Here is a 27,653-nt window from a genome sequence, read left to right as displayed (position 1 = left end):
GACAGTTGTATCACCCTGACATTTTTGAATTTATGCTGCACAACAAATGCCCCAAAAAACATACTCATCATAGTTGTATTCATACGGAGCCCCTAAAGGGACGTGGTGGTGGAAAAAAAAAATTGGGATGGGAGGAATTTTTTTTTTCAAATCTTTTGTGTTCCCTCGCAAACCTTTTGCGTTCCCCCGAGAAACTTTGCATTCCCTCGCAAAACTTTTGCGTTCCCACGCAAAGATATTTGCGTTCCCTTGCAATGTTATAATCGTTCTCTTGCTGTGAGCTTGGACAAACACTTCCTCTTTAATGTCCCGCTGGCTGGCAGTAGTGTCTCAGTTAGTAACATACGTTAATAATGCACACAAATAATGCGCAGCTCTTAAGAGTTTGAACTTGTTGGACTCAAATATAAAGAAATACAGTCAGTGCTTATGTCAAGCAGTTCAGTAATGTTGGCAATATATTAACAGATTCGAGCTTCCCGGATTAATAACTCGTGAGCTAAACGTTGTTAAAATACAAATGCAGCTACTTTCAGTCACAGTAACCTAGACAACAAGCTACAACAACCCAATTTTCCTCAAATGTGCTTTATAATAAATTGGTCTCTATGAGCAAGCGGCGGAGATACACATCTAAAGGGACCGTCTGAAAAAAACCCTTTTGCTCATTTTATATTATGAAAAATACTTAATAACTTCAGTCTAACACACTGTACTGTCACCAAATTCAGCTCATACATCACTGCTCTCCTGTTGGTTAGGTACTACCACTTAGTTTGGCAAGTAGCACATAAAGGCCTTCTTTACACAAATGATGTTGGTACACAGCTTACATACTTACAACAGCTTTTGCATGATAATTGCTTACTGAATTAGATGGCATTACAATTTATTTAATATTTTTACTAATAACAGTGAAGTTATTGATTTTATTTAATAATTAATAATCATAAATTTTTATAAAAAAATAATTTTTATCAAACTAAGTGTTCCAGTACAACCAGCAGGAGAGCAGTGATGTATGAACTGAATTTGGTGACAGTACAGTGTGTTACAGTGAAGTTATTGAGTATTTTTCATCATATAAAATGAGCAAAAGGGTTTTGGGTTTTGCACTTTTCAGACGGTCCCTTCAGATGTGTATCTCCACCACTTGCTCATAGTGACCAATTTATTATAAAGCACATTTGAGGAAATTGGGTTGTTGTAGCTTGTTGTCTAGGTTACTATGATTGAAAGTAGCTGCATTTGTATTTTAACAACATTTAGCTCACGAGTTATTGATCCGGGAAGCTCGAATCTGTTAATATATTGTCAATGTTACTGAACTGCTTGACATAAGCACTGACTGCATTTCTTTATATTTGAGTCCAACAAGTTCAAATTCTAAGAGCTGCGCATTATTTGTGTGCATTATTAACGTATTTTACTAACTGAGACACTACTGTCAGTCAGCGGGACATTAAAGAGGAAGTGTTTGTCCGAGCTCACAGCAAGGGAACGATTATAACTTTGTGAGGGAATGCAAATATCTTTGTGAGGAAATGCAAAGTTTCTCAGGGGAACACAAAAGTTTTGCGAGGGAACGCAAAACATTAAAAAAAAAAAAAAAAAATCCTCCCATCCCAAATTTTTTTTCCACCAGCACGTAAAATTTCCTCCCTTCCAATTTTTTTTTCCACCACCACGCCCCTTTAGGGGCTTTGTATATTCAAGTATTTGTATGTATAGTTTTTTTTTTTTTTTTTATGTGTGTGTGTTTTTTGTTTGTTGGTTTTTGAGGGAATGTTACATCATTGACCCAGAGGTGTTTGGAGGATGGTCAGTAATGTTTCACTGTTGATCATCAAAAGTTTTCTCTTCTTGGTTTTGTTTACGACTTATAAGTGGCACAAGAAGCAGTTATTGTTTTCTCAATCTGATCTCTTGGTCACAATACAATTACCTCTCAATCAGGGAGTTAACATAACATTATGGCAATCCCCCAAAGAGCATGTGTAATGAAACTTCAAGAGAGAGAATAGGAGAAGGAAAGAAAAAGTCTTCATAAAATGATTATGGGAGTGATTTTAGTAAATGCTTCAGGCCGTATCATCCTCCTAAAATAATAAGCTGTAATTGTGATCATATTCACACTCTCTTTTCTGTTCAACGAGTGCTTGTGTTCCATCATGAACTAATGAGTCTGGTCAAAGTTTGCCTTTAATCAGCTCTTTCATTAAAACCCTTTATAATCACGTCCTAATGAATGTGGTGTGAAATAATGACAGCAAAAAATTGCCTCTGCATTATGCATGGCCACAAAAAGTGGTAGTTCAAAGGCAGGGATGTTGGGAAAGGTAGACCGAACTTTACAGCATGCTTTTGAAAATGTTTAAACTAAATGAGTAACTTTGCTCCCTTTCTAGGAAGTCTTATGTGACTATAGGCCTGATGAAGTACTTCCTTGGAGGCAATGCACTGGTGTACTAGAGATTAGAGGCCATTTCTTAGCCAAATACTGGTTGTCCTCCTGTTTTACTTTGGCTGCAGAACCAAAGCCATTTATCTCAATACAGTGGCTTCATTGCAAATTCAAAAACTATATAAAAAATAAATAAATAAAAGTACTTATAAAATGCTGAATTATACAGCAAGGTACCACACATTTGAAAATCTGCACCCTAATTAATAATATTTTTTTATTATATTTATTTATGTATTAACTATTTATAAGAGCTGTACTCTTAGTCTTTGAAATATTATGACTCACTTGCTCATTTTTTACTATGTTACAAGAAAATCAAAAGATATAAAACGTGTTTTGTCTTTTTTGTCTAAAAAAAACCTGCTAATTGAAGATTTGAAACTTACTTTTCACTTTATAAAGAAACTGGATAGAGAATTAAACTTCTATAGATTGAAGTGTGTTTTTTCTCTCTCTCTCTCTTTTTTTACAAGATGGCATCGTACACTGTAAAAAAAATCCTAATTTTACAGAAAATAACTGATTTTTTTTACGGTCATTTTCTTTCATTTTAAATTATACTCAAAACTCTGTAAAATTACAAAAAAATGTATGTAAATTAACAACTCAGCTGTTATTTTAAGTATTATGATATTAATGAAAAAAAGACTGTAATTCATATATTTTTTTTACAGAAAATTTACTGTATTTTTTAGAATTTAGAACTTGTAGAATTTAAATATAATATCCTAATTTAAATAAACCGAAAAACACTGTTATTTTACAGGTATTTCCTGAATTATTACGATCAAATACCTTCACTTTTAAAAAAAAAAGTAAAAAAAAAAAAACGGTCAATGACTGGCAGCAGTGGCTTTAAATTAAAGTAAAATATCCTAATTTAAATAAACCGAAAAACGCTGTTATTTTAGGTAATTCCTGAATTACTACAATCAAATATCTTCACTTTAAATTAAAGTAAGATATCCTAATTTAAATAAAGTGCAAAAAACTTTTACATAAATTTTCATTAAATGTTAAAAAATACTGTTATTTTACAGGTATTTCCTGACTTGATTCAAATGACTGGCAACAACAGAACATTTAAACACTAACAGATCTCTCTAGATCCCAGCATCTTCACTTATTACAGTCTAGACTTTATTTATTTTATACAAAGGTTTTTATTGAAAAAACATTGGTGTTATGCTGCATGTTGCTTTAATTTAGAGGCAGTAACATATAGTTACATTAATTAATTCATGTGTGCTCTTTCTGGTTAAATGCACGTGATTCACATTTTACAGTGATTGTGTTTTGTTAGTAACAATTCAGGATATACCTGTAAAACAACAATATTTTTTTTATGTAAGAGTGTTTTGCACAAAAAATGAGGATATGGATTACTGGAGATATATATTCCTTTTTTTGTCCTCCCTAAACTGTTTGCTTTTGTTCTCTCATGGACAGATAACATTATATATCATGCTTTCTTTTGAAATGGAGTGCATAGGCTAGGAAAAAGAAGGTGATGGGAAACTCTATTTAGATACAGACTTTTGAATGTAAACAACAGAGTGAAAATCGAATATACATCTGTTGTTCATGCAGAGAGAGAGAATGGGGGGGGGGGGAATTATTAATAGAATTATTAAAGCTAATATAATCCTAAAATCCCTTTTACTTCATTATGTAATATTTAATTACTTTTTGTTGAGAATTTTTAACATTTTAAACACTTTTTAAATGTTAATTTTTAAAAAATAAATTTATGAAGTTTCTTACAATTGCTAAACTTTTAAATGAATATTACTAAGAAATTAAGAATTTGTATTATATTATATACTTCTCTCATTAGTTCTCATTATCTATCATTTTTAATGTTTATTTTACTTGTCCCCTACCTAGAATTTTTTTGAACAAAGAATTCATTTAATGTTTCTTAAAATTACAAAACTTTTTAAAAAGAAAATAACAAAGAACTTAGAATTTGTATTACATTTATGCCTATTCTATTTATTTATGTGTAGAATTAATTAAAAAATAATAATTGTTGTCACCAATTCTTCTGTCATTACCATCACACTGTCACAGTTATGTTATGTTCGTTTTAGTTCTCATGGACTTTTAGTTGGATTCCTTCAGTCACATGTGTTTCCTTTGTCTAGTTTCCCGCCACAATCTGTCACCATGGACACCATCCCAATCATCACAGCTGTTTGTCATTTTGGTTAATTCATCTGTGTATTTAAGTTCCTGTCTTCCCTGTGTTCATGGTCTGGTCTTGTTTATCCTGTGTTGTGTTGTGTTTCTGCCTGTACCTGTTGGGTTTCCCAAGTAAAGACTTATTTGAAGCTAATCTCCTTCGTTGTGTGTTCCTGCGCAAGCAACCCTGACAGATGACCGGACCTTAAATTGATTAGCGGCGTGCTCCTGTGTTTATTTATCTTGTATGTGTGTTATTTGGGACTTTTTTGTTTTTTCCCCATCACCATGGACTTCCCTGCTGTTTGCCTCATGTGCCTTGAACAGGGAGATAGCTCCCTCGAAAGACATTTGGAGGATTATTTGAACCTGGCCCATCTAACAACCTTCCCGGATGACTGCCTATGCTCGTTCCTGATCGCCGGACTCAACACCTCCACAAGAGCGCAGTTATCCAGGAGTGGTCCTCGGGGGAGCTTCAGGGAATTTGTGGAGTGGGTGCTGGCGTCCTGTGGATTGCCGCTTACCGTCGGACCTGTCGACGATGACGCCAGCCCCACTCATAACCCAGTGCACAACCTAAACCACCCAGATGACAAGGATCGGCAGCGTGAGCCCACCTCAGGCCACGTGAGTGACTCCGCCGCAACATTTGAGCCAATGCTTTTGGGAGCAACCGAGCTGAACCACGCGACGGAGCCTGAGCAACACGTGTCTGACCAGGTGTGCAAGCCGGCTGCAATATCTATCACCGAGGGAGTTCTAATGGATATCGAGGGCATGGAAGTGAGCCCCGCCCACCCTCCCGCCACTGAGAGTGAGATTTGGGTTTTTCACTGGACAATTGTCATTTTGGAGAAACTGAACGTTTTGAACTATCGTCCCCACCCAACCTTCCTCTCCCACCACCTCTCCAAAATGCCACTGAGACCGTTTTATTTCATTTGGACTTCTGTACTACCCTTCAAGATCTTCTACCCTTCCACCCTCGATGTCAGCAGTGACCATCGGGCATTCGGCCTCGCCGGACTCCCTCGGTACGTCGGCTCCGCCTCGGTCGGACTTCTATCTACCTTCGACACGGACTTACGGGCCATTCTTTATTTATGTGTAGAATTAAAAAATAATAATTGTTGTCACTTTTAATTGTTGTCACAATTCTTCTGTCATTACCATCACACTGTCATGGTTATGTTATGTTCGTTATAATTCTCATGGAATTTTAGTTGGATTCCTTCAGTCACATGTGTTTCCTTTGTCTAATTTCCCACCACAATCTGTCACCGTGGACACCATCCCATCTGCATCAACATCACAGCTGTGTGTCATTTTGGTTAATTCATCTGTGTATTTAAGTTCCTGTCTTCCCTGTGTTCATGGTCCGGTCTTGTTTATCCTGTGTCGTTGCGTTTCTGCCTGTACCTGTTGGATTTCCCAAGTAAAGACTTATTTGAACCTAATCTCCTTCATTGTGTGTTCCTGTGCAAGCAACCCTGACACATACAATGCATTTTAGAAAACAATTGTGGTTTTCAAGTTACTTTACTACCTTTAGCTACCTTGTTATATTAGCAACAATAGACAGACAATTTATAAAATTAACTTAAAGGTTGACCATGATCAAAACCATGATGAAATTTTAATTCCAGATTTTTATCATTTATGAAACATAGTTTGATTTTTCAATATATCAGCTAAAGGTGCCCCTAACAAGTATCACTTGTATATGAGTGAGGCTGGTAGGAGAGAAAGAGTAAACTGCAAAGACACACCTGATAAAAGGAACAAGAAAAAGTAAAAGAATTGGTGTGGAAAGATGGTGGGGTTGATACAGGAGAGGAAAAAGAAATTGATGAAGGAGCAGAGACGAACGTGGGAGAGGACGGTTGACAGAGTGCAGAGCAACTCTGAAATGAGCTACTGATGGAGTGGAGGAAGCTGAATTTGGGAACATACAACTTTTGAGGAGCAAGAGAGAGATGAGTGTTGATATGAGGGATGAACAGAATATTATGAGTGATGGGACAGGAACAGGGGGAATAAAACAATAGCAATGAGAGAGAGAGTTGAAGGTTTACTGAAGGAGTGCTGTACGGCATATGGAGAGTAAATGTTTTGTGGCGTGATAAAGGAAGAACAAAGAGAGAGGTGGGGATAGAAAGGTTGTAATTACACTAAAATATTCCCAAAAAAAAAATACTCTGAGCAACTGTATAGCAATGTTTTGGCAATGTGAATGCAGATTTTTATGGGAAAATCTGGACTCTTTGGAAGATATCACTGTATTGTCCTGTTTTGTTGTTTTAAATTTGTAATGATTTGATAATTTTTTATATAATTTCTGTTTGTATGTGTTTCCCTGCATGCAGCTGGTCATGATTTTTTTCTGCTTCCCTGTTTGATTTCTTTCTATGTTCTTTTCATTTAAGGACAAGAAATAGTCCAACAGCCCTGAAAAACACATTTGGGTCCAGTGTCAAATTCTTTCTGGCTTTCTGGACTTTTTGATCTGATCAGATGTGATTTTCTCAAGGACTAGTGTTGGAATGAGAGCTGCAGTACTTGCAGTTTCACCATTTAGCTTTCTGAGTGCCGTCACATGGTGTATGAAACGCTAACAGTCCCTAATAGATGAGGAATGAGGTAAAGCAGGGCTTTACAAATGTGAGGAGCTCACGGCATGGTGCGGCATTAGGCCCAGATGTTGGCCATTGGTCTCTGGGTACAGCCCTTAAACACCTTGGCACGAGGATGCCAGATGTTTTCAAGCTAAAAACAGTTTCGCTTCTCTCTATATTAACTTTGTTTTATATTTTACCAATTATATATACATACATTCATACACACACACACATACACGCACGCACACACACGCACACACACACACACGCGCACACATATATATATATTAGGTGTGTAACGATTCAAATTATTCATGGTTCAGTTTGTATTACGTTTTTTGAGTCACAGTTTGATATGTTCAGGGAAAAAAGGACTGCTGTCAAATAAATATACAGAAAATAAGAACAAATAATCTAACAAGCAACAGCACAAATAAATACAAGGGAACAAAGATACAAATAAAATAAACAGTGCTTTCCAGGTTTTTCAGATATCTAAATGTAAAAATAAAGTAATCAATTGTAAAATATCATTTCATATTTGACTATAAATTAAAGATTAATCTTTATTAAAGTTACAGAAGCTTTTCATTCTAGAGCAGTGAGTGATTTCCTTGTCTTTTGTTGTTTGATTAACATTAAAAACACAGACAGGAATATTAGGCTGCTGTCACTTTAAGACATAATGAATCCAGTACAGTGATACTATACGTTCACTTAAGATGTAACTGACTATGTCTGCTAGGATACTCACCAAGACAGGCATGTTGACATAATTTTTGTGTAAAAATTTGTCCTCAATATATAGAACTCAATATTTGCGAGTATAAGCGAATGAGAACTTGTGCTGTGAGAAGAATTTTGTGAGCAAACCCACGTGGGTTGATGAGTGCACACACAAATCTTCTCTCAGCACGTGCGAGTTCTCCTTTGCGTCTTCTGGCTCTTGAATGTTTAAATTGGCAAGGCTTAAATGAGTTTAGTTTAAACACAGATAGCAACATGTGCTGTTCAGGTCTGTCCTCTGCTTGCACGCTATCAACATTCAGGTGTTGACGGGCGTAAATGACTGGTCATACAGAGCATACGGCACTCTATAAAGAGACAGTTTTGTCCATGTTTTTTATTTTATTTTATTATTATTATGGCTGTTGTTGTAATGTATTGGGAAACCAGAATGCGTATCCATTGATAGAAACATACATTAGTCATTAGTCAAGTCATTTTCATTAATATAGCTCTTTTTACAATACAAATTGTTTCAAAGCAGCTTCACAATGATAATAGGAAAATTAATGGACAGAGATTGTTTTGGTTTTACAGCAGCTCTAGGAAAAAGTTATTATCGAGCTAAAGTAAGTTTTTGATTGAATCACTTCCATTGTAAAAATCATTAATTATTACATAGGGTCCACTTAAATGACACCTTTTTAACTGAAAACAGAAGACTTTTAAAGCGTTCTTGCCATTCATTTACATGTTTATAGGTATGCGCATTTGAATGTGTATGTGTGCAGACCCTTAGTCTTTCTTTACAAAGTGATATCACCAAATTACTTGTCTGGCCTGCATAATACAGAATTATTAGTCATTTCCGTGGATCCATGCGAACTAGAATCTTTTTGATAACGTTTTATCTATACAGAGGGAAAGGAAAGGGAAGGAGGCCTTTGCAGTGGATAGTTTAGTTTACACACTTAAGGGCTGCATTGTCGTCATGTCTAGGCGCAGGTCCTTCATCTCATTTGGATACGGCCTGGATCTGGCAGACTATGGAAAACATCGGGATAAACAGAGAGAGACTAATTTTAGCGTAGACACCATTCTTCTTATGATGTAGCGGGTACATCAGGTGTTATGGGAAGTGTTCCCGGTTCCGTCTGACCTAATTTATGCAGCCTAACAATTTACATGATTTGAATTATAAAAGTAGATAATGTGTTATGTAGGGCTGGGCGATATATCGAATGAGATTGCCACGCGCATTTCGTCAGTAAAGCCGGTTCCCTGATTACCACTAAATCGCCATCACCTGCTTTCAAATGGAGCGGCATTTAATAGACAGAGCCGTAGATCACTGACAAGCCACGCAATAACGCGTTCATTATTGACGGCGATTCATATCGATATTGAACGTGATATTGCGTGGCTTGTCAGTGAACTACAGCTCTGTCTATTAAATGCCGCTCCATTTGAAAGCAGGTGATGGCAATTTAGCAGTAATCAGGGAACCGGCTTTACTTTACTTTACTGAAATGCGCGTGACAAAAGCATTCGATATATCGCCCAGCCCTAGTGTGCCAGGTTAAATCATATTATAGATGCGTGACCAGATTTAAGTTATACCGTAGTGCAAGTGTGTGCCAAACCATGGGTGGAGAATGGTACAGTTCGATTTTTTACTGTGAACCATTACACCCCTAATCATAGGCGCCAATCGTCATGGTCGAGCACTCACGGAAAAACACAAGATATTCTCCATTCATTTTAACCAACAAAAACAACTAGTGCTGTCAGAGCGGACAGAGGACCCAGAAGCGAATGGCCAGTTCAGATACAGTTTATTACTGCCACAGAGTCAAAACACAGACAGTCTGCCGAGCTCCAGCTTCTTAGATGCTCGCAGCTGGAAAACAGTACAAAGAAACAAAAAGGAAATCCTGGGCTTGGCGGAGAGCTCGCTGCAACGTAGAGACTCTGTCCCAGACTTGGAGTGACTGTACCACAGGTGGCAGGTGATCCAAATGATCTCAGGCAGCAGGGAGACTGGGCAGAGAACAGGTATTACGTACATGGTGGTGCCAAACAGATAAGACTAAGAATTGGACTGAGACTAAGACTAACAAAACAACGAACATAAGAAGGAGACTTGTTTGCATAAAGTGCCGAGTAACACGTAAGAAAACACGTATAATAATCTGGCAAAGAGGCGAGAAAACAGCAGACAGAAATAGCAGAGAAAATTAGAGTAGAGAAGAAACAGGTGTGGAAATAATCAGTGCGAGCGCTAATTGCAATGACAAACAGCTGAGTCACAGTAGCAATACTGATAGGAGGAAAAGAAACGGAGAATATCAAACCCAACTCATGACAGTACCCCTCCCCCGAGGAGCACCCCCTTGTGCTCCCGAGGAAGAAGACTGGCGAGAGCGAAGGAAGTCCTCGATAAGCGAGCGGTCCAGGACGTCCCGGGCTGGAATCCAGCTTCTCTCCTCGGGACCATACCCCTCCCAATCGACTAGATACTGATGTCCACGCCCCCGGTGGTGAACAGGACAGGTGGTGGGTCGGGAGGGAACATGAACAACCAGCTTAATACAGGCTACGTGGAAGACAGGATGAACGTGTCGCAGATAATGGGGTAATTTGAGTCTGACGGCTACAGGACTGAGAACCTTGACGATGGGAAAAGGACCAGAATTGAGAAGCAAATTGGGGACCTCTGTCAGACACAATATCAGAAGGAAGTCCATGAAGCTTGGAAACGTGTTCAAACATTACCTGCGCTGTCTCCTTAGCGGAGGGAAGTTTACTGAGGGGAACGAAATGGGCGGCCTTAGAGAAACGGTCGACGATTGTCAAAATAACGGTTTTATTGGTCGACAAGGGAATCCCAGTAACGAAGTCCACAGCAATATGGGACCAAGGACGAGACGGAACAGGGAGCGACCTGAGAAGACCAGCGGGTGGAGAATTACTCAACTTGGTCTGGGCACAAATGGAACAAGAGGCAACGAAACGGCGAACATCGCGAGCCCTCGTGGGCCACCAAAATCTTTGACTTATCGTAGCAAGAGTGCCCCTCACCCCAGGGTGGACGACCAATTTAGAAGAATGCCCCCAGCGAAGAACAGCAGGACGAACAGACTTAGGAACAAACAATTGATCCTGGGGGCACCGCCAAGGTATAGAGACATGAGTGAGTGCTGCCTTACCTGTTTCTCGATTCCCCAGATAACGGCCCGACCACGCAACTGCTTGGCAAGATAGTCTCTGTGGTTGAGGCTATCTCCGACGAACCAAACTGGCGAGAGAGGGAGTCAGGCTTCACGTTCTTAACAACGGGTCTAAAGGAAATAGAAAAATCGAAACAGCCAAAGAAAAGAGCCCAGCGAGCTTGACGAGCATTTAATCTCTTAGCAGAGCGAGTGTATTTGAGATTTCTGTGATCTGTCCAGACTATGAAAGGTACAGAGGAGCCCTCTAGCTAGTGGTGCCATTCTCCAAGAGCCAGGCGGATAGCTAGAAGTTCACGGTTCCCTCTATCATAATTACGTTCGGCCGACGAGAGTCGGTGGAAAAAAAAAGCACACGGGTGAACCTTCCCATCGAGTGGTGAGCGCTGCGAAAGCACCGCTCCCACAGCCACATCAGAAGCATCTACTTCAACGATAAATTGTCTCTTGGGGTCAGGTGTAATGAGAATGGGCGCAGAGGTGAATAATTTCTTAAGATAATCAAACACGTCTTGGGTGGACTTTGACCAGACGAAACGAGATTTAGCTGAGGTGAGCACGGTCAAGGGAGCCACCACCTGACTAAAATTTGAAATGAAATGGCGATAAAAATGTGCAAACCACAAAAATCATTGGAGCGCGGTACGAGAGTCAGGAATAGGCCATTCGATGACCGCACGAACCTTAGCAGGGTCCATACTGATACCCTCTGCTGATACAACCGAGCCTAGGAACGTGACAGACCTGATGTGAAAAGCACACTTCTCTTGCCTTTACAAAGAGACGATTCTCCAAGAGATGCTGTAATACACAACGGACGTGTTGGACATGCACCTGGAGAGACGGAGAAAAAAATCAGGATATCATCCAGGTAAATGAAAACGAAAATATTGAGCATGTCTCTCAAAACGTTGTTAACAAGGGCTTGAAAAACAGCCGGAGCGTTGACTAGCCCGAACGGTAAAACCCGATATTAAAAGTGCCCTAAGGGAGTATTGAACACGGACTTCCATTCGTCGCCTTCCTTAATGTGCACTAAATGATAAGCGTTACGGAGGTCTAGCTTCGTGAAAACTTTGGCTGCCACTTTGACTCTGCTAGATACTTCTCTAGGGCCTCGCGTTCGGGAGCGGATAAAGAATACAAACGCCTGCGAGGAGGGGTGGTACCAGGAAGAAGCTCTATGCTACAGTCATACTGAGCGGCTGGCTCAGGGTCCACGCCCCGTGCGTGGCAGTGCAACTCAAAACGTTTGTCCAGCCAGATTGCCAGCTCCACCAGTTGATCCAGGCCAGTGGGAAAATCACAAGCATAGAACTCATCCTTTAGGTCAGAATTCAAGCCTTCTACAAAACGTGCAATCAAGGCAGGTTCATTCCACTCACATGTGGCTACCAGTGTGCGGAACTCTATGGCATAGTCGGGCACAGAGCGTCTCCCCTGATGCAGTACCGCCAGCAGTCGAGAAGCCTAGCTTGGTGGAGAGCTCGCTGCAACATAGAGATTCAGTCCCGGACTTGGAGTGACTGTGCCGCAGGTGGCAGGTGATCCAAACGATCTCAGGCAGCAGGGAGACTGGACAGCGAACAGGTATGACGTACACGGCGGTGCCAAACAGATAAGACTAAGAATCGGACTGAGACTAAGACTAACAAAAAAAACAACGAACATAAGAAGGAGACTTGTTTGCATAAAGTGCTGAGTAACACATAAGAAAACACATATAATAATCTGGCAAAGAGGCGAGAAAACAGCAGGGAGAAATAGCAGAGAAAATTAGAGTAGAGAAGAAACAGGTGTGGAAATGATCAGCGCGAGCGCCGATTGCAATGACAAACAGCTGAGTCAAAGTAGCAATAATGATAGGAGGAAAAGAAACAGGGAGAACATCAAACCTGACTCATGACAAGTGCAGCTTTCAGACACAATTTTGATCTCTTTTTTATAGTTTTTTTGAGGCCGTTTATCATTTTAATGACAAATGTCGAGAGGCATTACTGTAACGCGAGAGCGCATCCATGTAATGAATCTCTCCGCTCGCAGGCAGATTTCCTTCACTCTAGCACAAAACTGGATGCACGCTTTCAAATATTCAGTGGGCTTAACTGTCTCATGGCTCTGCTCGCTCAGATTTTATGTACGCACAAAAAAATTTGTCCTGTGCACTCATAAATATACTTGCGCTTTCTCTAAACTTGTCTTCTCTTCTGGATTTGAAGGGGCTCTATGTAGGAATGACACCCAGTGTTCAAAATAGGTACTGCAGTCCAAATTCAAAATATTGTTTGTTCAAAGACGCGGGTTGCCAGCAACAATAAGGAGCACAATTCACAATGAAAGCTGAACACTGTAAGCTGATGAGTTGATTTATCTGTGTTTTAATACGCTGTTGTTCATAGAGATATTTAGATGGATGCAGAGGCTTTTTAGGTCAAGTAGAATCTGCGATTCTCTGACCCAGTTTGTTTGTTGGTTTCCATGGTTGCAATACACTGTGTTTTCCACCAACTGGCAACCTGTGATGTTGAAATACTATTGGATAAACTGGCAGCAAAGTTTCACACAGACCAAAACAAAGACAGACATTCCGACATGGAACGCACATTTTCAAAGTAGAATATCTGGCTGTAGCATTGTTTTTCTGAGGAACAAGTAGGTGAACTTAGCATGTTTCCTAAATATCTGCAAACATATCAGGGTATTTTTATGCTTTATTAAAGTAAACATCTTACATGGAGCCCCTTTAATGTTGCCAGAAGCTTTCAACCACCAGACTTTCATGATTGACTGCTGAAATAACACAGTGTACCTTGTAAAGAAATTACGGATTCAACTTTATTTCATGAAATAGCATTTTCAAGCTGATTTTAGATGCCCTTTATGATCTTGCTGACATGTCACACTATGTCACTGACCTTCCATACATTACCCAATAGAATTGTTATGTTTGCACACATGCTTTAGACGCCAGTTCCACAGGATGCATTCCAGTAGCATCAACACCATGGCACAGTATCTCATTCCTTGTTCAGGGAACTGGATTACATTTTCAGGTCTTACAAATTCTTCTACAGATTCTTTTTTAACCTAAAACAGAGGTGCACTTTTGAACTCAGAGTGATTCAAACTCAAATGTTGAGTTGCTTTGAAAGATTTTTATGCTGATGTTTAACACTGATTATACTTTTTAAGCCTCCTCTATCTGGTCTAAATATAGACTGTGTTTGTGATCAGATTTTATCCCAGTGTTTTAATATTTTATCTCTGGATTTTATAAAGTCTTCCCATTTCTCTCTGACTGTTGTGACGAATCATTTTTTGAAGCTTGTTGAAATGCAGAGGAGCACACAATCCAACACTGCACTATGTAAACACAAGCACATATGGGACATACTATACAGGATATCTTATCACAAAAGGTTGTTGTTACTGATTAGCCTTGAAGCAACTGTGTGTTTTTGTGATGATGTTGCACACAAATTTGTGGATTTTTTGCCATAAGTGTACTTATAGCTTTATGTTGGTTTACAAAACAAATCTGTGAATGCATTCTTATGAAACAAATTACTGTATAACATGTTTTTTTTTTTTTGTTTAAACATTTAATCACAATTCATTTTTAATAATCTCTATTTTTCTTTTTACAGCTACACCTCAGTTCTTTCCTGCTTTTCACCATCCGGTACCAATTGATGATAGACACACACAAGGCCGGTACATTTACGAACCCTCGCCGGTACCGCCACTACACGTGTGAGTAAACACAAACACTCGCACAACTTTATTTATGTCTAGTCCCATATTTAATGTCACCAGTAATGTCTTTTGCCTTCTATCCCATTCTAATGTAAGACACTACAGGCACTGGTCAATTTTGAGATTTTTGGCCATTTTGCTTTTGGCCACTTGTCATTCAGGCTACTGGTATGAAAACATCCAAAATACACATTTAAAGTGATTTATTTTATTACACTTTATCTATTTGTATCTGTAGATTTCAATTACAGTTTATGTAATTGTGTAAAACGTATGTAAAACGTTTTCTCAAAATGAGCCCGAAATGTCTACTTCAGCATTAGTTACATACACCAACCTTGACAGTATTTTTTATGGAGAGATAAAAAGAGATATCCAAAATCTCTTCTGTAAAACTTTTAACTCTTATATGTTAACAACATGAAACAAGAATTTTTAACCTGAATTCATCCAGTGTTCAGGTTTCTGTGGTGCAAATTAGTGCATATTTAATTAGATAATGAGTAATTTGCATATTTAAACAACATTTCAGAAAACCTGTAATACAAAATAATTATATTAATTAATCAGCTGGGGAAAATATGGTGATATCTGTTAAAATGTTTACCCTATTCATTTGTAGGATTTCCTTGATATGCCTTACATGTATCAGAACTTTCAATCAACTTTCAGAGTCAACTTTCAGAGTTTCTTCATGTTTTCGATTTGATTGTAATATAAATTACGACTTGATAATATTATTTTATAATCTGCATAATATCATCAGTTCTCATCTAGGCAGATGTATCATAGGAAGGAGTGTCCGTGCAGTACATGGTGTGTTAGCTGTTTGCATGGGATGTGATCCATACATCTCTCAGATGATCTGTAGTTCTGTGTCAGAGATCAAAGATTGGGTGAACACACTGTCAAGAGACATGCTAATGAATGCGTCAGACACAGAGACAGACATGGCAGCCTGTTAGTGCATGATTCCTCTAAAACTGCTCATCAGGCCCTCTCAGAGAAGATGTAACAAACTCCTCTCTCTCACAGCTGTTCTGCAAGCTGTCACATGTAGTGCAACAATACCCCACATCAACGCCAAATGAGGAACATTTTTGTTGCTTTTGTACACTAGGTGAAACTCGTATGAAGATGTTACCTTCTTCAAGATAAAAAGTCACTTTGTGAGATCACAATAGCCACTTTCCACTGTCGGGCCAGTGCAAGCCAGGGCTTTCAACAGGCTAGGCTGGACTAATAGCCTCGAACCGAGCCCAAAATCACGCTGTGCTTCCATCGTCGGGCCAGAAGCTCCGCAGCACTTTACCAAAACCCGCCCGTAACACAACTCTCTGGAACAACATCACACAAACTTATCATTTCACCAACAAATGGAAGTTTTATCAGAAAACTAATGAGAAAGAAATCACTGGAAACTAGCGAGATCTCAAAACGAGCATGATAAAAGTGGCCGTTTGTTGGCATTTTTGTTGTTTACTTAAAGATTTAAAAACCAAAGCATCAATATTCTACCACAGTTTTACAATAATAAGTGATACATTGATCATAATGAATTGTCTAGATTGCACATTTGTCTCAGAAATAAAGTGGTATTTACCGTTATTTAACAAAAGAGGGCATGTACTTATTCAGTCACGACTGTTTCTGTTTATTTGTAGTCATTTGTTTGCATCACATGAAAGAATAATTTCTACAAATTTTCCGCCAAAAATACGACCTGAGGAGCTTTAACACTCTCTCCAGTGACAGTCCCAATACAATTATATTTTCAGTCAGAGAAGAGGATATACAATAAAGTTGGAATTACATATATTTTTTTTTTGTATTGACAGAGAAATTTAAATTTCAGAATTTCAGAATTTTTCTTTTTATATAAAATCAAAGACTATGTAAGTGTGTATGTATGTTTGTACGTGTTTGTGTTCCCTCACGGGTTCTGTATAGCTCTCTTTACGGGAGATTCCCTCAGCAGTTTCCCCTACTCTCAGCCTCACATCTCTGAGATGTGCGAGTATGCATTTCTAATCTTTTAAACTCTCTTTTTCATGTTTCATGTTTTACTTATCATTTCCTTTTTTCTGATTGTCTTGTGTTCAATTCAGGATTAAAGCACACCATGTTCCAATTTTTTGTGTTTGCTTTTTGATAAATTTTTCCTCATCTGTCTCTACTCTTCTTCCTATCTCCACCTCTTTTGCATGACACGCAAAACCACCATAGCCTTTGGTGGGACAAATTAAATGGGGTAGCTACTTGGTCCGTATTACATTTTGTATTGTTCATCATTACATCCTTTGCTTTCCCCACGCCCCCCCTTCTACATCCTCGAGAGTCATATCTCTCTTGTGCCCATTACACTGCTAAGAATAATGAATTTTTTATGTCGTCTCCTAGCTGTAACTCGCGTGCTAAAGAGAGGTGTGAAAAGGGGGGAGAAACGTGCGCCGGGGGCTTGATTTATGTCCGATGTCAGTATAAACAAAATGGCAAATATAATTTAGCATTTAGCTTATGCGGAGATAATGGGGCAATGCAAGACTCAAACAAGACTCAAACAAATATCTGCCATGGTTTATCATCCGCTGAAAAGATGCATGGAGCAGGGCGTGGGTTAGAGGAAGAAAGGGAAAGCAGGTGAATTAAATTACAGGTGGGGCGGTTGTATTCACAGTACATGCCTGACTTGCTACACTTGCCTTGCAGTAGACATACGCACCTTTATGTACGTACCTAACAGAGTGTGAGCCATCCCACAAATCACTTTACTTTGAGTCTTTGAATATGACAAACAGCGATAACAGTGTCCGGTCCCATTAATATAGTTTAGTGACATGGCAAGAACTTTTATTTAAACTGGCAGTAAAATGATGGTAGTTGGCAGTGTTGGAGATAACACATTACAAGTAACATGAGTTACGTAATCAGATTATGTTTCTCAATTAACGAGTAACAAGTAATGTAAGGCATTACTTTTACATTTACAACAACATATCTTCGTTACTTTTTCAAATAATGCAAGTTACTTACCACTTACCATGTATTGACTGACACCTCTCCTGTCCCCATGTTGATGAAATTGGGAGTAAGGTGCAGAGGCATTGTATTTAAATATGATAGTTATTGTTCTAGACTAAATGTGAGCATGCATTTACTCATCTCACTTGCACACACACACACACACACACACAAAGATTCAGATTCTTCAAAATGAATAAAAACAGAGAAATGCAAACTCAGAACATTATGCTAACCTCCAATAATTAAATATATTTTAAAAAATACAAATGTAATTTACATATTTAATCTAAATTTTTATCAGTGTCTTTGCTGCTGACCTTCAATGATCCAGTTCAACCATACCAATAAGCAAAAATCACTTTAGATAAACATCACATTTATATATATATATATATATATATATATATATATATATATATATATATATATATATATATATATATATATATATATATTTTTTTTTTTTTTTTTTTTTTTTTTTATTGCTGAAGTACGAGTGTTGAACTTTCTTCTCCTGTGTTCTAATCCAGAATGGCAGCACAGCTGAAAGGTTTGTTTGAGCTGTGCCCTCTACTGTACAGGTGTGAATTTGCATTTCCTTCAGCTTAAGGCTTATTCATTTCACTTTTGTTGTGAAAGGGCCTTTACATTTGCCAAAAATATAACTTTTGCTATTTTGTTTTTAAAAAACAAAAAGGTAAGCCCAGCCCAGAGAAAAAGTAATGCAAAAGTAACATAACACATTACTTTCCATAAAAAGTAACTAACACAATTTGGTACTTTTTAGGGAGTAACATGTCAAGTCAAGTCAAGTCAAATTTATTTATATAGCACTTTTACAATTGGTAATTGTTTCAAAGCAGCTTTACATATTAGAAGCACAGAAAAAAGGGAAGTGGTTAAAAATAAGCTGTACAAACAAGCGTGGTAATATGTAACATATACAAGATGGTGCTACATTAAGCCAATGTCGGCTGACTCCCAGGGGTGGAAAAAACCCCCTAGGAGAAAAACCCAGCGTGTTAACACTGGGGAAAAAAGTCCTAGGAGGGAAAAAACCCCTTGGAAGATATATATAATATATGTAAATGGATATGGAGATCAAAATCTGAATTATACATTTTTATTATAGAGATTAAAAATAGATTATATATAAATATATGTAAGCGGATACGGGGATTAAAAATCTGAATTATAGATGCAGCCAGAACTGGATCTGTAGGCCCATTGTCTCCTGGGCTACGTTGTAGTCAGGTCCAGACACAGGTTCTCCATCTGATCTGGATACGGCCTGGATCCAGCACCCGGCAAACCTCAGGATAAGCAGAGAGACAGATATTAGCGTAGATGCCATTCTTATTCTGATGTACAGGTATATCTAGTGTTATAGGAAATGTTCTCGGTTCCGGCCGACCTAATTATTGCAGCGTAACAATCCTTTAACGGATTTGAAAAATGTTAATGTATTGATAATGTGTTATGTGTATGCAAGAGCAAAGAGATGTGTTTTTAGTCTAGATTTAAACTGACAGAGTGTGTCTGCTTCCCGAACAATGCTAGGAAGATTGTTCCAGAGTTTAGGTGCTAAATAGGAAAAGGATCTGCCGCCTTCAGTTGATTTTGATATTCTGGGTATTATCAACTGGCCTGAATTCTGAGATCGCAATAAACGTGAAGGACTATAATGCATTAAGAGCTCACTTAGGTACTGGGGAGCTAAACCATTTAGAGCTTTATAAGTAAGTAGCAAGATTTTAAAATCTATACGATGTTTAATAGGGAGCCAATGTAATGTTGACAGAACTGGGCTAATATGGTCATACTTTCTGGTTCTAGTAAGAACTCTAGCTGCCGCATTTTGGACCAACTGTAGTCTGTTTAAAAGCCGAGCAGAACAACCACCCAGTAGAGCGTTACAATAATCTAGTCTTGAGGTCATGAATGCATGAACCAACTGTTCCGCATTTGTCATTGAGAGCATATGTCGTAATTTAGATATATTTTTTAGATGGAAGAAGGCGGTTTTACAGATACTAGAAACATGACTTTCAAATGAAAGATTGGTATCGAAGAGCACACCCAGGTTCCTAACTGAGGACGAAGGTTTAATGGAGCACCCGTCAAGTGTTAGAGAGTATTCAAGGTTTTTTCGTGAGGAAGTTTTTGGTCCAAAGATTAGGATATCAGTTTTTTCTGAATTTAATAATAAGAAATTTCTTGTCATCCAGTTTTTAATGTCAGCTATGCATTCTGTTAGTTTTGTGAATTTGTAGGTTTCGTCAGGGCGCGAGGAAATATAGAGCTGAGTATCGTCAGCGTAGCAGTGAAAACTAACACCATGCTTCCTAATTATCTCTCCTAAGGGCAGCATGTACAGAGTGAAAAGCAACGGTCCTAGTACTGAGCCTTGTGGTACTCCATATTGAACTTGTGATCGATACGACATCTCTTCATTAACTACTACAGACTGATAACGGTCAGATAAGTACGATTTGAACCATGCCAAAGCAATTCCACTAATGCCAATATAGTTTTCAAGTCTTTTTAAAAGAATGTTGTGATTGATAGTGTCAAAAGCAGCACTGAGATCTAATAACACTAATAGAGAAATACAGCCACGATCGGATGATAAGAGTAGATCGTTTGTAACTCTAACGAGAGCAGTCTCAGTACTATGGTATGGTCTAAATCCTGACTGGAAATCCTCACAGATTCCATTTCTTTCTAAAAAGGAGCACAGTTGTGTTGAAACTGCCTTTTCTAGTATCTTTGACAGAAAAGGTAGATTCGAGATTGGCCTGTAATTTACTAAATCTCTTGGATCTAGTTGAGGTTTTTTAATAAGTGGTTTAATAATAGCCTGCTTAAAGGTTTTTGGCACGTATCCTAGTGTTAAGGATGAATTAATTATATCAAGAAGTGGACCTACGACCTCTGGAAGCATTTCTTTCAGTAGTTTAGTCGGCATTGGGTCTAACATACATGTCGTTGATTTTGATGATTTGATAAGTTTAGATAATTCTTCCTCTCCTATAGCGGCGAATGATTCTAGTTTTACCTCAGGGACACTACAGTGCACTGTCTGAAGCGAAACTGTGGACGGTTGCATGTTTTTAATTTTCTCTCTAATATTATCAATCTTGCAAGTAAAGAAGTTCATAAAGTCATTACTGCTGTGCTCTATGGAAACGTCAGCAGTTGAATCTCTGTTTCTAGTTAATTTAGCCACTGTGTCAAATAAATACCTAGGATTATGTTTGTTTTCTATTAAGAGATTTGAAAAATAAGTAGATCTAGCATTTCTTATAGCCGTTCTGTACTCAATCATTTTTTCTTTCCACGAAAGGCGAAAAACTTCTAGTTTTGTTTTCTTCCAACTACGTTCAGCTTTTCTCACAGCTCGTTTTAGAGCCCGAGTGTGCTCATCATACCACGGCGTTGGATTAGTTTCCTTAATCTTCTTTAGACGTAAAGGAGCGACTGCATCTAATGTGCTGGAAAAGAGAGAGCCAATAGTTTCTGTTGCAGCATCGAGTTCTTCTAAGTTGTCAGGTATACTAAGGCGATGAAACTGCTCGGGGAGATTATTTATAAAGCAATCTTTAGTGGTAGACGTGATGGTTCTACGATATTTATGGCTGGGTGGTGGTTTTGTAGCCTTGGCTAATTGTATTATACACGAGACTAAATAATGATCTGATATATCATCGCTCTGCTGTAGAATTTCAACAGCATCAATATCAATTCCATGCGACAGTATTAGATCTAGGGTATGATTACGACAATGAGTGGGTCCTGACACGTGTTGTCTAACTCCAATAGAGTTTAAAATGTCTGCAAATGCCAATCCAAATGCGTCTTTATTATTATCTACATGGATATTAAAATCACCAACAACAAGGACTTTATCCGCAGCCAGTACTAACTCTGATATAAAATCAGCAAATTCTTTGATAAAGTCATTATGGTGCCCTGGTGGCCTGTATATAGTAGCCAGCACAAATGTCAACTTACATAATGTTACATAAAGCACCATCACTTCAAAGGAATTATATTTGAAATTCTTTTGAATGATTCTGAATATATTACTATAAATTACAGCAACACCTCCCCCTTTGCCTTTCTGTCGAGGATTGTGTCGATAATCATAACCTTGAGGACTAGACTCATTTAAAGTAATGTAATCGTCTGGTTTTAGCCAGGTTTCTGTCAAACACAGCAAGTCTAGTTTATTATCTGTGATAATTTCATTTACAATAAGTGCTTTTGAAGAAATAGATCTAATATTCAGTAACCCAAGCTTTATCATTTGTTTATCTGATTTATCTGTGATTTTCATTTTTTGAACATCAATTAAATTTTACCCTTAAAAGGTTTCGGAAGTTTTTTGTATTTACTAGTTCGAGGTACAGACACAGTCTCTATGTGATAATATCTAGGTGAAAGAGTTTCTATGTGCTGTGAATTATTTGAGTTCTGTGACGTGAGGCGGCTATCAGACGGTCGGTTTAGCCAGTTTGTCTGCGTCCTGATCTGGGCCCTGGTTTGTCATGTTTCAGCTCTAAGACTATTTGCCAAATTTCTAGATAGAAGAGCAGCACCATCCCGGGAGGGATGAATACCATCTCTTTTCAACAGATCAGGTCTGCCCCAAAAGCTTTTCCAATTGTCTATGAAACCTATATTATTCTGCGGACACCACTTAGACAGCCAGCCATTGAGTGATGATAACCTGCTAACTATCTCATCACTCCGACAAACAGGAAGAGGGCCAGAACAAATTACTTCTGCTGACATTGAATTTGCGAGTTCACACACCTCTTTAATGTTAATTTTAGTGATCTCCGACTGGCGAAGTCGAACATCATTTGTGCCGACGTGGATAATGATTTTAGAATATTTACGTTTAGCATTAGCCAGCACTTTTAAATTTGCTTTGATGTCAGGTGCTCTGGCCCCCGGCAAACATGTGACTATGGTGGCTGGTGTCTCTATTTTCACGTTCCGTGTAATAGAATCGCCAATAACTAGGGCACTTTCAACAGGATTCTCAGTGGGTGCGTCACTGAGTGGGGAGAACCTGTTTGATGTTCTAATCGGAACGGAAGAGTGGTGTTTGTTCTTGCCATTATGCCGCTTCACAGTCACCCAGTTAGCCTGCTGCGTGGCTTCTACAACCGGAACCGAATGTGCAGTGTTTACTAGGCTAGTCGCATCCAAAGCAGTATCTAAGGCCCTTTCATTCTCACTATCCTCAATTAAAGTTTGGATGCGTGTCTCTAATTCTGAGATTCTCTCTGTCAGCCTGACAATATCCCTGCATTTATCACATGTGTAAGGCTCACTGCTGACAGAAAGAGCTAAGCTGTACATGTTGCATTTAATACACATGATAATCGTCGGACATGACTGACCGTGTGTTTGATGAACGCCGTCCGAAAAACTGCAACGCACACGGGACTCGCTGGCTGGATGTCTCGGTCGCTTGCCGGTGCCTGGGGCAAGGGTGATGTGCGGGACGCTGTACCTCGCGGTGGATCGATGAATGCCGGGCAGCAACGTCTCCACAGCTTCCCGATCTGGCGAGGACAGATCAGAATAACATACATCTGATAAATCCGCCATTAAATCGACAAGGAAGGTTGGTTTAGAGGAAAAAAGAAAGTAGACGGTAGCTAGCAGGCTATGGCTAACACTAGGTGATTACGCTGGTGGATTGCTAGTAATAAATCGTTCCGTTTAGTAATACTATGCAATAGGTTAAGTAATCTAGTGAAAAATAAGAAAGTTATATTATGTGAATAGGAATAAAGAGTGTGTAACGCACATGTGTAACGCATTGCTTTTAAAAGAAACTTTCCCCAATACTGGTAGTAAGCGATCTGTAATGCAGCATTTACTGTGTTCAGACCCCAGCCAGACACCTTTCATTTTATAAAAGCAATATAGACAAGTTTCTTCAGCACTGCAGACCTTACAGTCATTAAAATTAAAAACTAATAAACTGTTTTCTTTTTTAATATTTTTTAAACATAATATATTAAACGTAATTTATTCGTATTGTAACAGTTATGTTTAAGTTCTGTTTAGTTTCAGTGTGTTTTAGTTTGGTTCTGCCTGTTTCCGTTTGCCTTTGTTCCTAGTTAGTCTCCATGGGTGTTCCATGGGTCTTCATTTATGCACATGTTCTGTTTTATGTTGATTACTCTCCTTTGTATTTAAGCCTTCAGATTAATTTGTTCATTTGTCCCGTTTCATTTATGGCAAAGTGGTTGTGTTATTCTATTTCCTGAGTTTCTCTTACCTGTGATCTAGTGGATTAATTATCAAAGACTGTTTAGTACTCCTCCCCCCGGTTTCACAGACAAGTCCTAGACTAAAATGCATGTTTGAGCTGTTTTAACTGAAAGCAACTTGTACTGACATAATCTTAAAATATGTCAGTGTCATTGTTTTGTCCCAAGATGCACACCAGTAATGTTTTTTTCTAGTGTACATTTATAAAAGATACTTAAATATCCTAATTGAACTGAGGTCTATATTTTGTTTTTCGTAAAATTTTCTCTAGTAATTGAAGACATTTCAATTTTGAGTGTCACCAAATTTGTTTTGCTATTTTGTTACACCTGTAAGTGAACAGAAAGTGCACAGAGTGTGTGTTTGTGTAAGGAGGTGACATAGACGCTGGAGTGGATGTTAAGAGAGAAAAATTAAATTGTTTAAGACAAGTTCTCCTTGGTGAACAGAATTAATCGTTATTAGCACTCTTAAATATATGCCTAGGAACAGGCGGGATATTATTGCAGTACTTTCCCATGCAGCTCCTCATTACAGCTCGTAATTACAGTAGCTTTCACCTTGCGGCAGTGCTATCAATCTACACAGCCTTTCTCAGCTACGAGTGGGCATCTATGACTAAAAAAAAAAAGGAAAAAAAAGAAAAAAAAAAAAACAGGAAAAGAAAGAAAGAAAAAACACAGTGGTAATGGCCATCTCATTTCCCTCAACCGGTGCTGATTTGCTGGTTGACGAGGCAGAGTTAGCCAGTCCTGTCCTATTATTTGAGAAGACTTTAATTGAAACATGTTTATTTATTGCCCTCTTTGCTCTGAGTGGAAGCTGCTAGCATAGCGCGCTAAACGACACTAATGGCTGTGATATGAGGTGACGGAATTAAATTAAAAGCTCATAAAATGAAATATGCTTCATATTAGCAGTTTGACACTTAATTTGCCTCCGAATGAGCAGAGGAAATCACAAATTAACTGTCCTTTGTGTTTTCTCCCTCTCTCCCGCGGCAGTCTTATTAGGCCATGGAAAAGCGCAATTACTGCAGAGGATAATCGTGTGGGTTATGAATTCATACGGGAGAGGGCACCGGTGTGGTATTCAATATTAAATGGCGGGGGGTTGTGTAGACTAATGTGGCTGTTCGGTTTATTTTACTTACACAGGAAGTCAGACATTCATACAGGAAGTCAGCCATTGTGTTGAATATTTTTTTTTTTTATTATTATTTTATTTTATCGGGCCACATGAACTACTCACCAGGCTGAATCTCTGAATCTTTGTTTTTGCAAAACTATAGCTGTAAAACTATAGAAATATCGAAATGACAGCTTTTATAGTAATTAAAAAAAATTATTCTCCTTTTTGAAACAATTTATAAATTAAATAATCATTTTAATCACATGACTCTCTTGACCTTTTGCCAGCCCTGACCTGGGAACAGTTTGGCTCTGTTTATCCTTTTTAAAACAGATCACTTCTCCTTAAATACAATAAATGCTAAAGAGACACTCTCTGCAGGGCGTCTGTTTGTGAATGCATCTTGCTGACTTGTTCATTATGTCTAGTGCTTAATAGTAAGTGTTCCCTCAACTGACTCAGTGTCTCTTTTGCTTGAGTGTTATTTTCTCAGCCAAACAAAAGACACACACACACACACACACACACACACAAAGCCCAAGTGACAGGATTCGGTCTCCTCGGTGACTGCTCTGAACAAACGGAGGCATTCGTCGCAAGTCAATTGCCCAACACCAGAGTTTACTCAAGAGTTAGAACCTCTTGTGCTCGGAGCAAGCAATAAAATAACACGCATTACCAGACACACTCCTCACATACTTAATAGACTCACTGGCTTGGCTTGGCAGTACAGCTACTTACGAGAACTGTAGTAAAGGCAAAAATGTCTTTCAAATAAAAAAAAATAAAATAAGACGTGCTTGGTAAATCAACACTCCTCAAATGTGTTAAAGTGCATAATTTCGTTGTCCACAGTCTGCCCTTTGCATTCTCTTCAATCAATAATCACTGAATTCAGCCTAATACCAAGCAATTAGTGGAAATTACAAGCACCTTAACTGTTCATTTCCAGTCACTAATTGGGGTCAAATTAATAGCTGCAGTAATTACAGTCTTTCCCCAGGTAGCCAATGAGATTTAACTGGGCAGATTTTATGGCCGCTGTGCTGGAATGTGTTTTTGTAGGCAAAAGTAAAATGTTCAGGCTGTTGTCTCATGTTTTTCAACTACATATAATTTAAAATAAAGCAAGAGATTTCTTCCTGTTTTCTTTGTTTTCGGAGTGGCTTAGATAATTTGCAGTGATAAAGAGAAATGTTTATACATAGGCCAGTGTAATATTTGTACTTTCCCTTGCTATTTTTCTGTCACTTTAAGAGAGGTAACCCAGATATTTGCAGTTGGCTGAAGGCTTTGAAGCATTGTTTGTTAGTGGGTTTTCAAAGTAATGCAAGTTAAGCAAAATAAAAAAAATAAGATGACCATTTCTGTTGATTGTGATAATACTGCTGAACATCTAAACCCTTTTTTAGAAAGCAAAACACAGCATAAAATATAGCTCCATGCTTGCACTGTTTGCGTGTATGTGTGTGAGACGGGAGTGCTTTGAATTGTGATATTTACATAAACTGTTGTCGGGCTGCCCAATCTGAGTGGTGACGCTGTGCTTAGCGTAAAGAACAGTCTTTTATCTCAACAGCCCCCTGCAGATGCAAACATGTGTGCACTCTCTCTTTCTTCATATACTCTCTATATTTGTAAATATATATATATATATATATACATTTACAAAGCCAATTTTAAGATTGGGTATTTGATATTCAAAAGTTTGTGGTCAGTAATATATTTTTTAAATTTTTATTAATGAAATTACTTATTTTCAGGATGCATTAAATTGATATAAAAACAGTAAAGGCATTTGCATTATTACAAAAGATTTCCATTTTAGATAAATGCTGTTCTTTTTAACTTTCTATTCATCAAAGAATCCTGAAAAAAAAAATGCATCACAGTTTTCAATAAAACATTAAGCAGCACAGCTGCTTCCAACATTGATAATAATAATAAATATTTCTTGAACACCAAATCAACTTTTTAGAATGATTTCTGAAAGATCATGTGACTGAAGACTGGAGTAATAGCTGCTGATAATTTAACTTTGTGAGTAAATTACAATTTCAAATAACTTAATTTAAAAAAAGTTATTTTAAACTGTAATACTATTTGAACCATTATATAAGAGATTCTTCAGGGCATTTAACAGTATTTAATGTAGTCTTATTATATAATTTTATATAATTACAATATAATTCTTAATTATATCTTCTCTTTTTTTAT

At 38.1% G+C, this 27,653-nt stretch overlaps 1 protein-coding gene across 1 annotated transcript in view; it reads left to right on the top strand.

Annotated features, from left to right (window-relative positions):
* The window catches only part of gli3 (GLI family zinc finger 3), a 201,444-nt gene that overhangs the window by 121,362 nt on the left and 52,429 nt on the right, over nt 1-27,653 (top strand). Inside the window, exon 4 of the mRNA XM_048153717.1 lies at nt 14,876-14,981. Within this exon, the coding sequence (XP_048009674.1) occupies nt 14,876-14,981 (106 nt within the window). The remainder of the gene's footprint in view (nt 1-14,875; nt 14,982-27,653) is intronic.

The sequence above is a fragment of the Megalobrama amblycephala genome, linkage group LG13 (genome assembly GCF_018812025.1).
Source record: "Megalobrama amblycephala isolate DHTTF-2021 linkage group LG13, ASM1881202v1, whole genome shotgun sequence".
Lineage (NCBI taxonomy): Eukaryota > Metazoa > Chordata > Actinopteri > Cypriniformes > Xenocyprididae > Megalobrama > Megalobrama amblycephala.
This window is presented reverse-complemented; position numbering and strand designations above follow the sequence as displayed.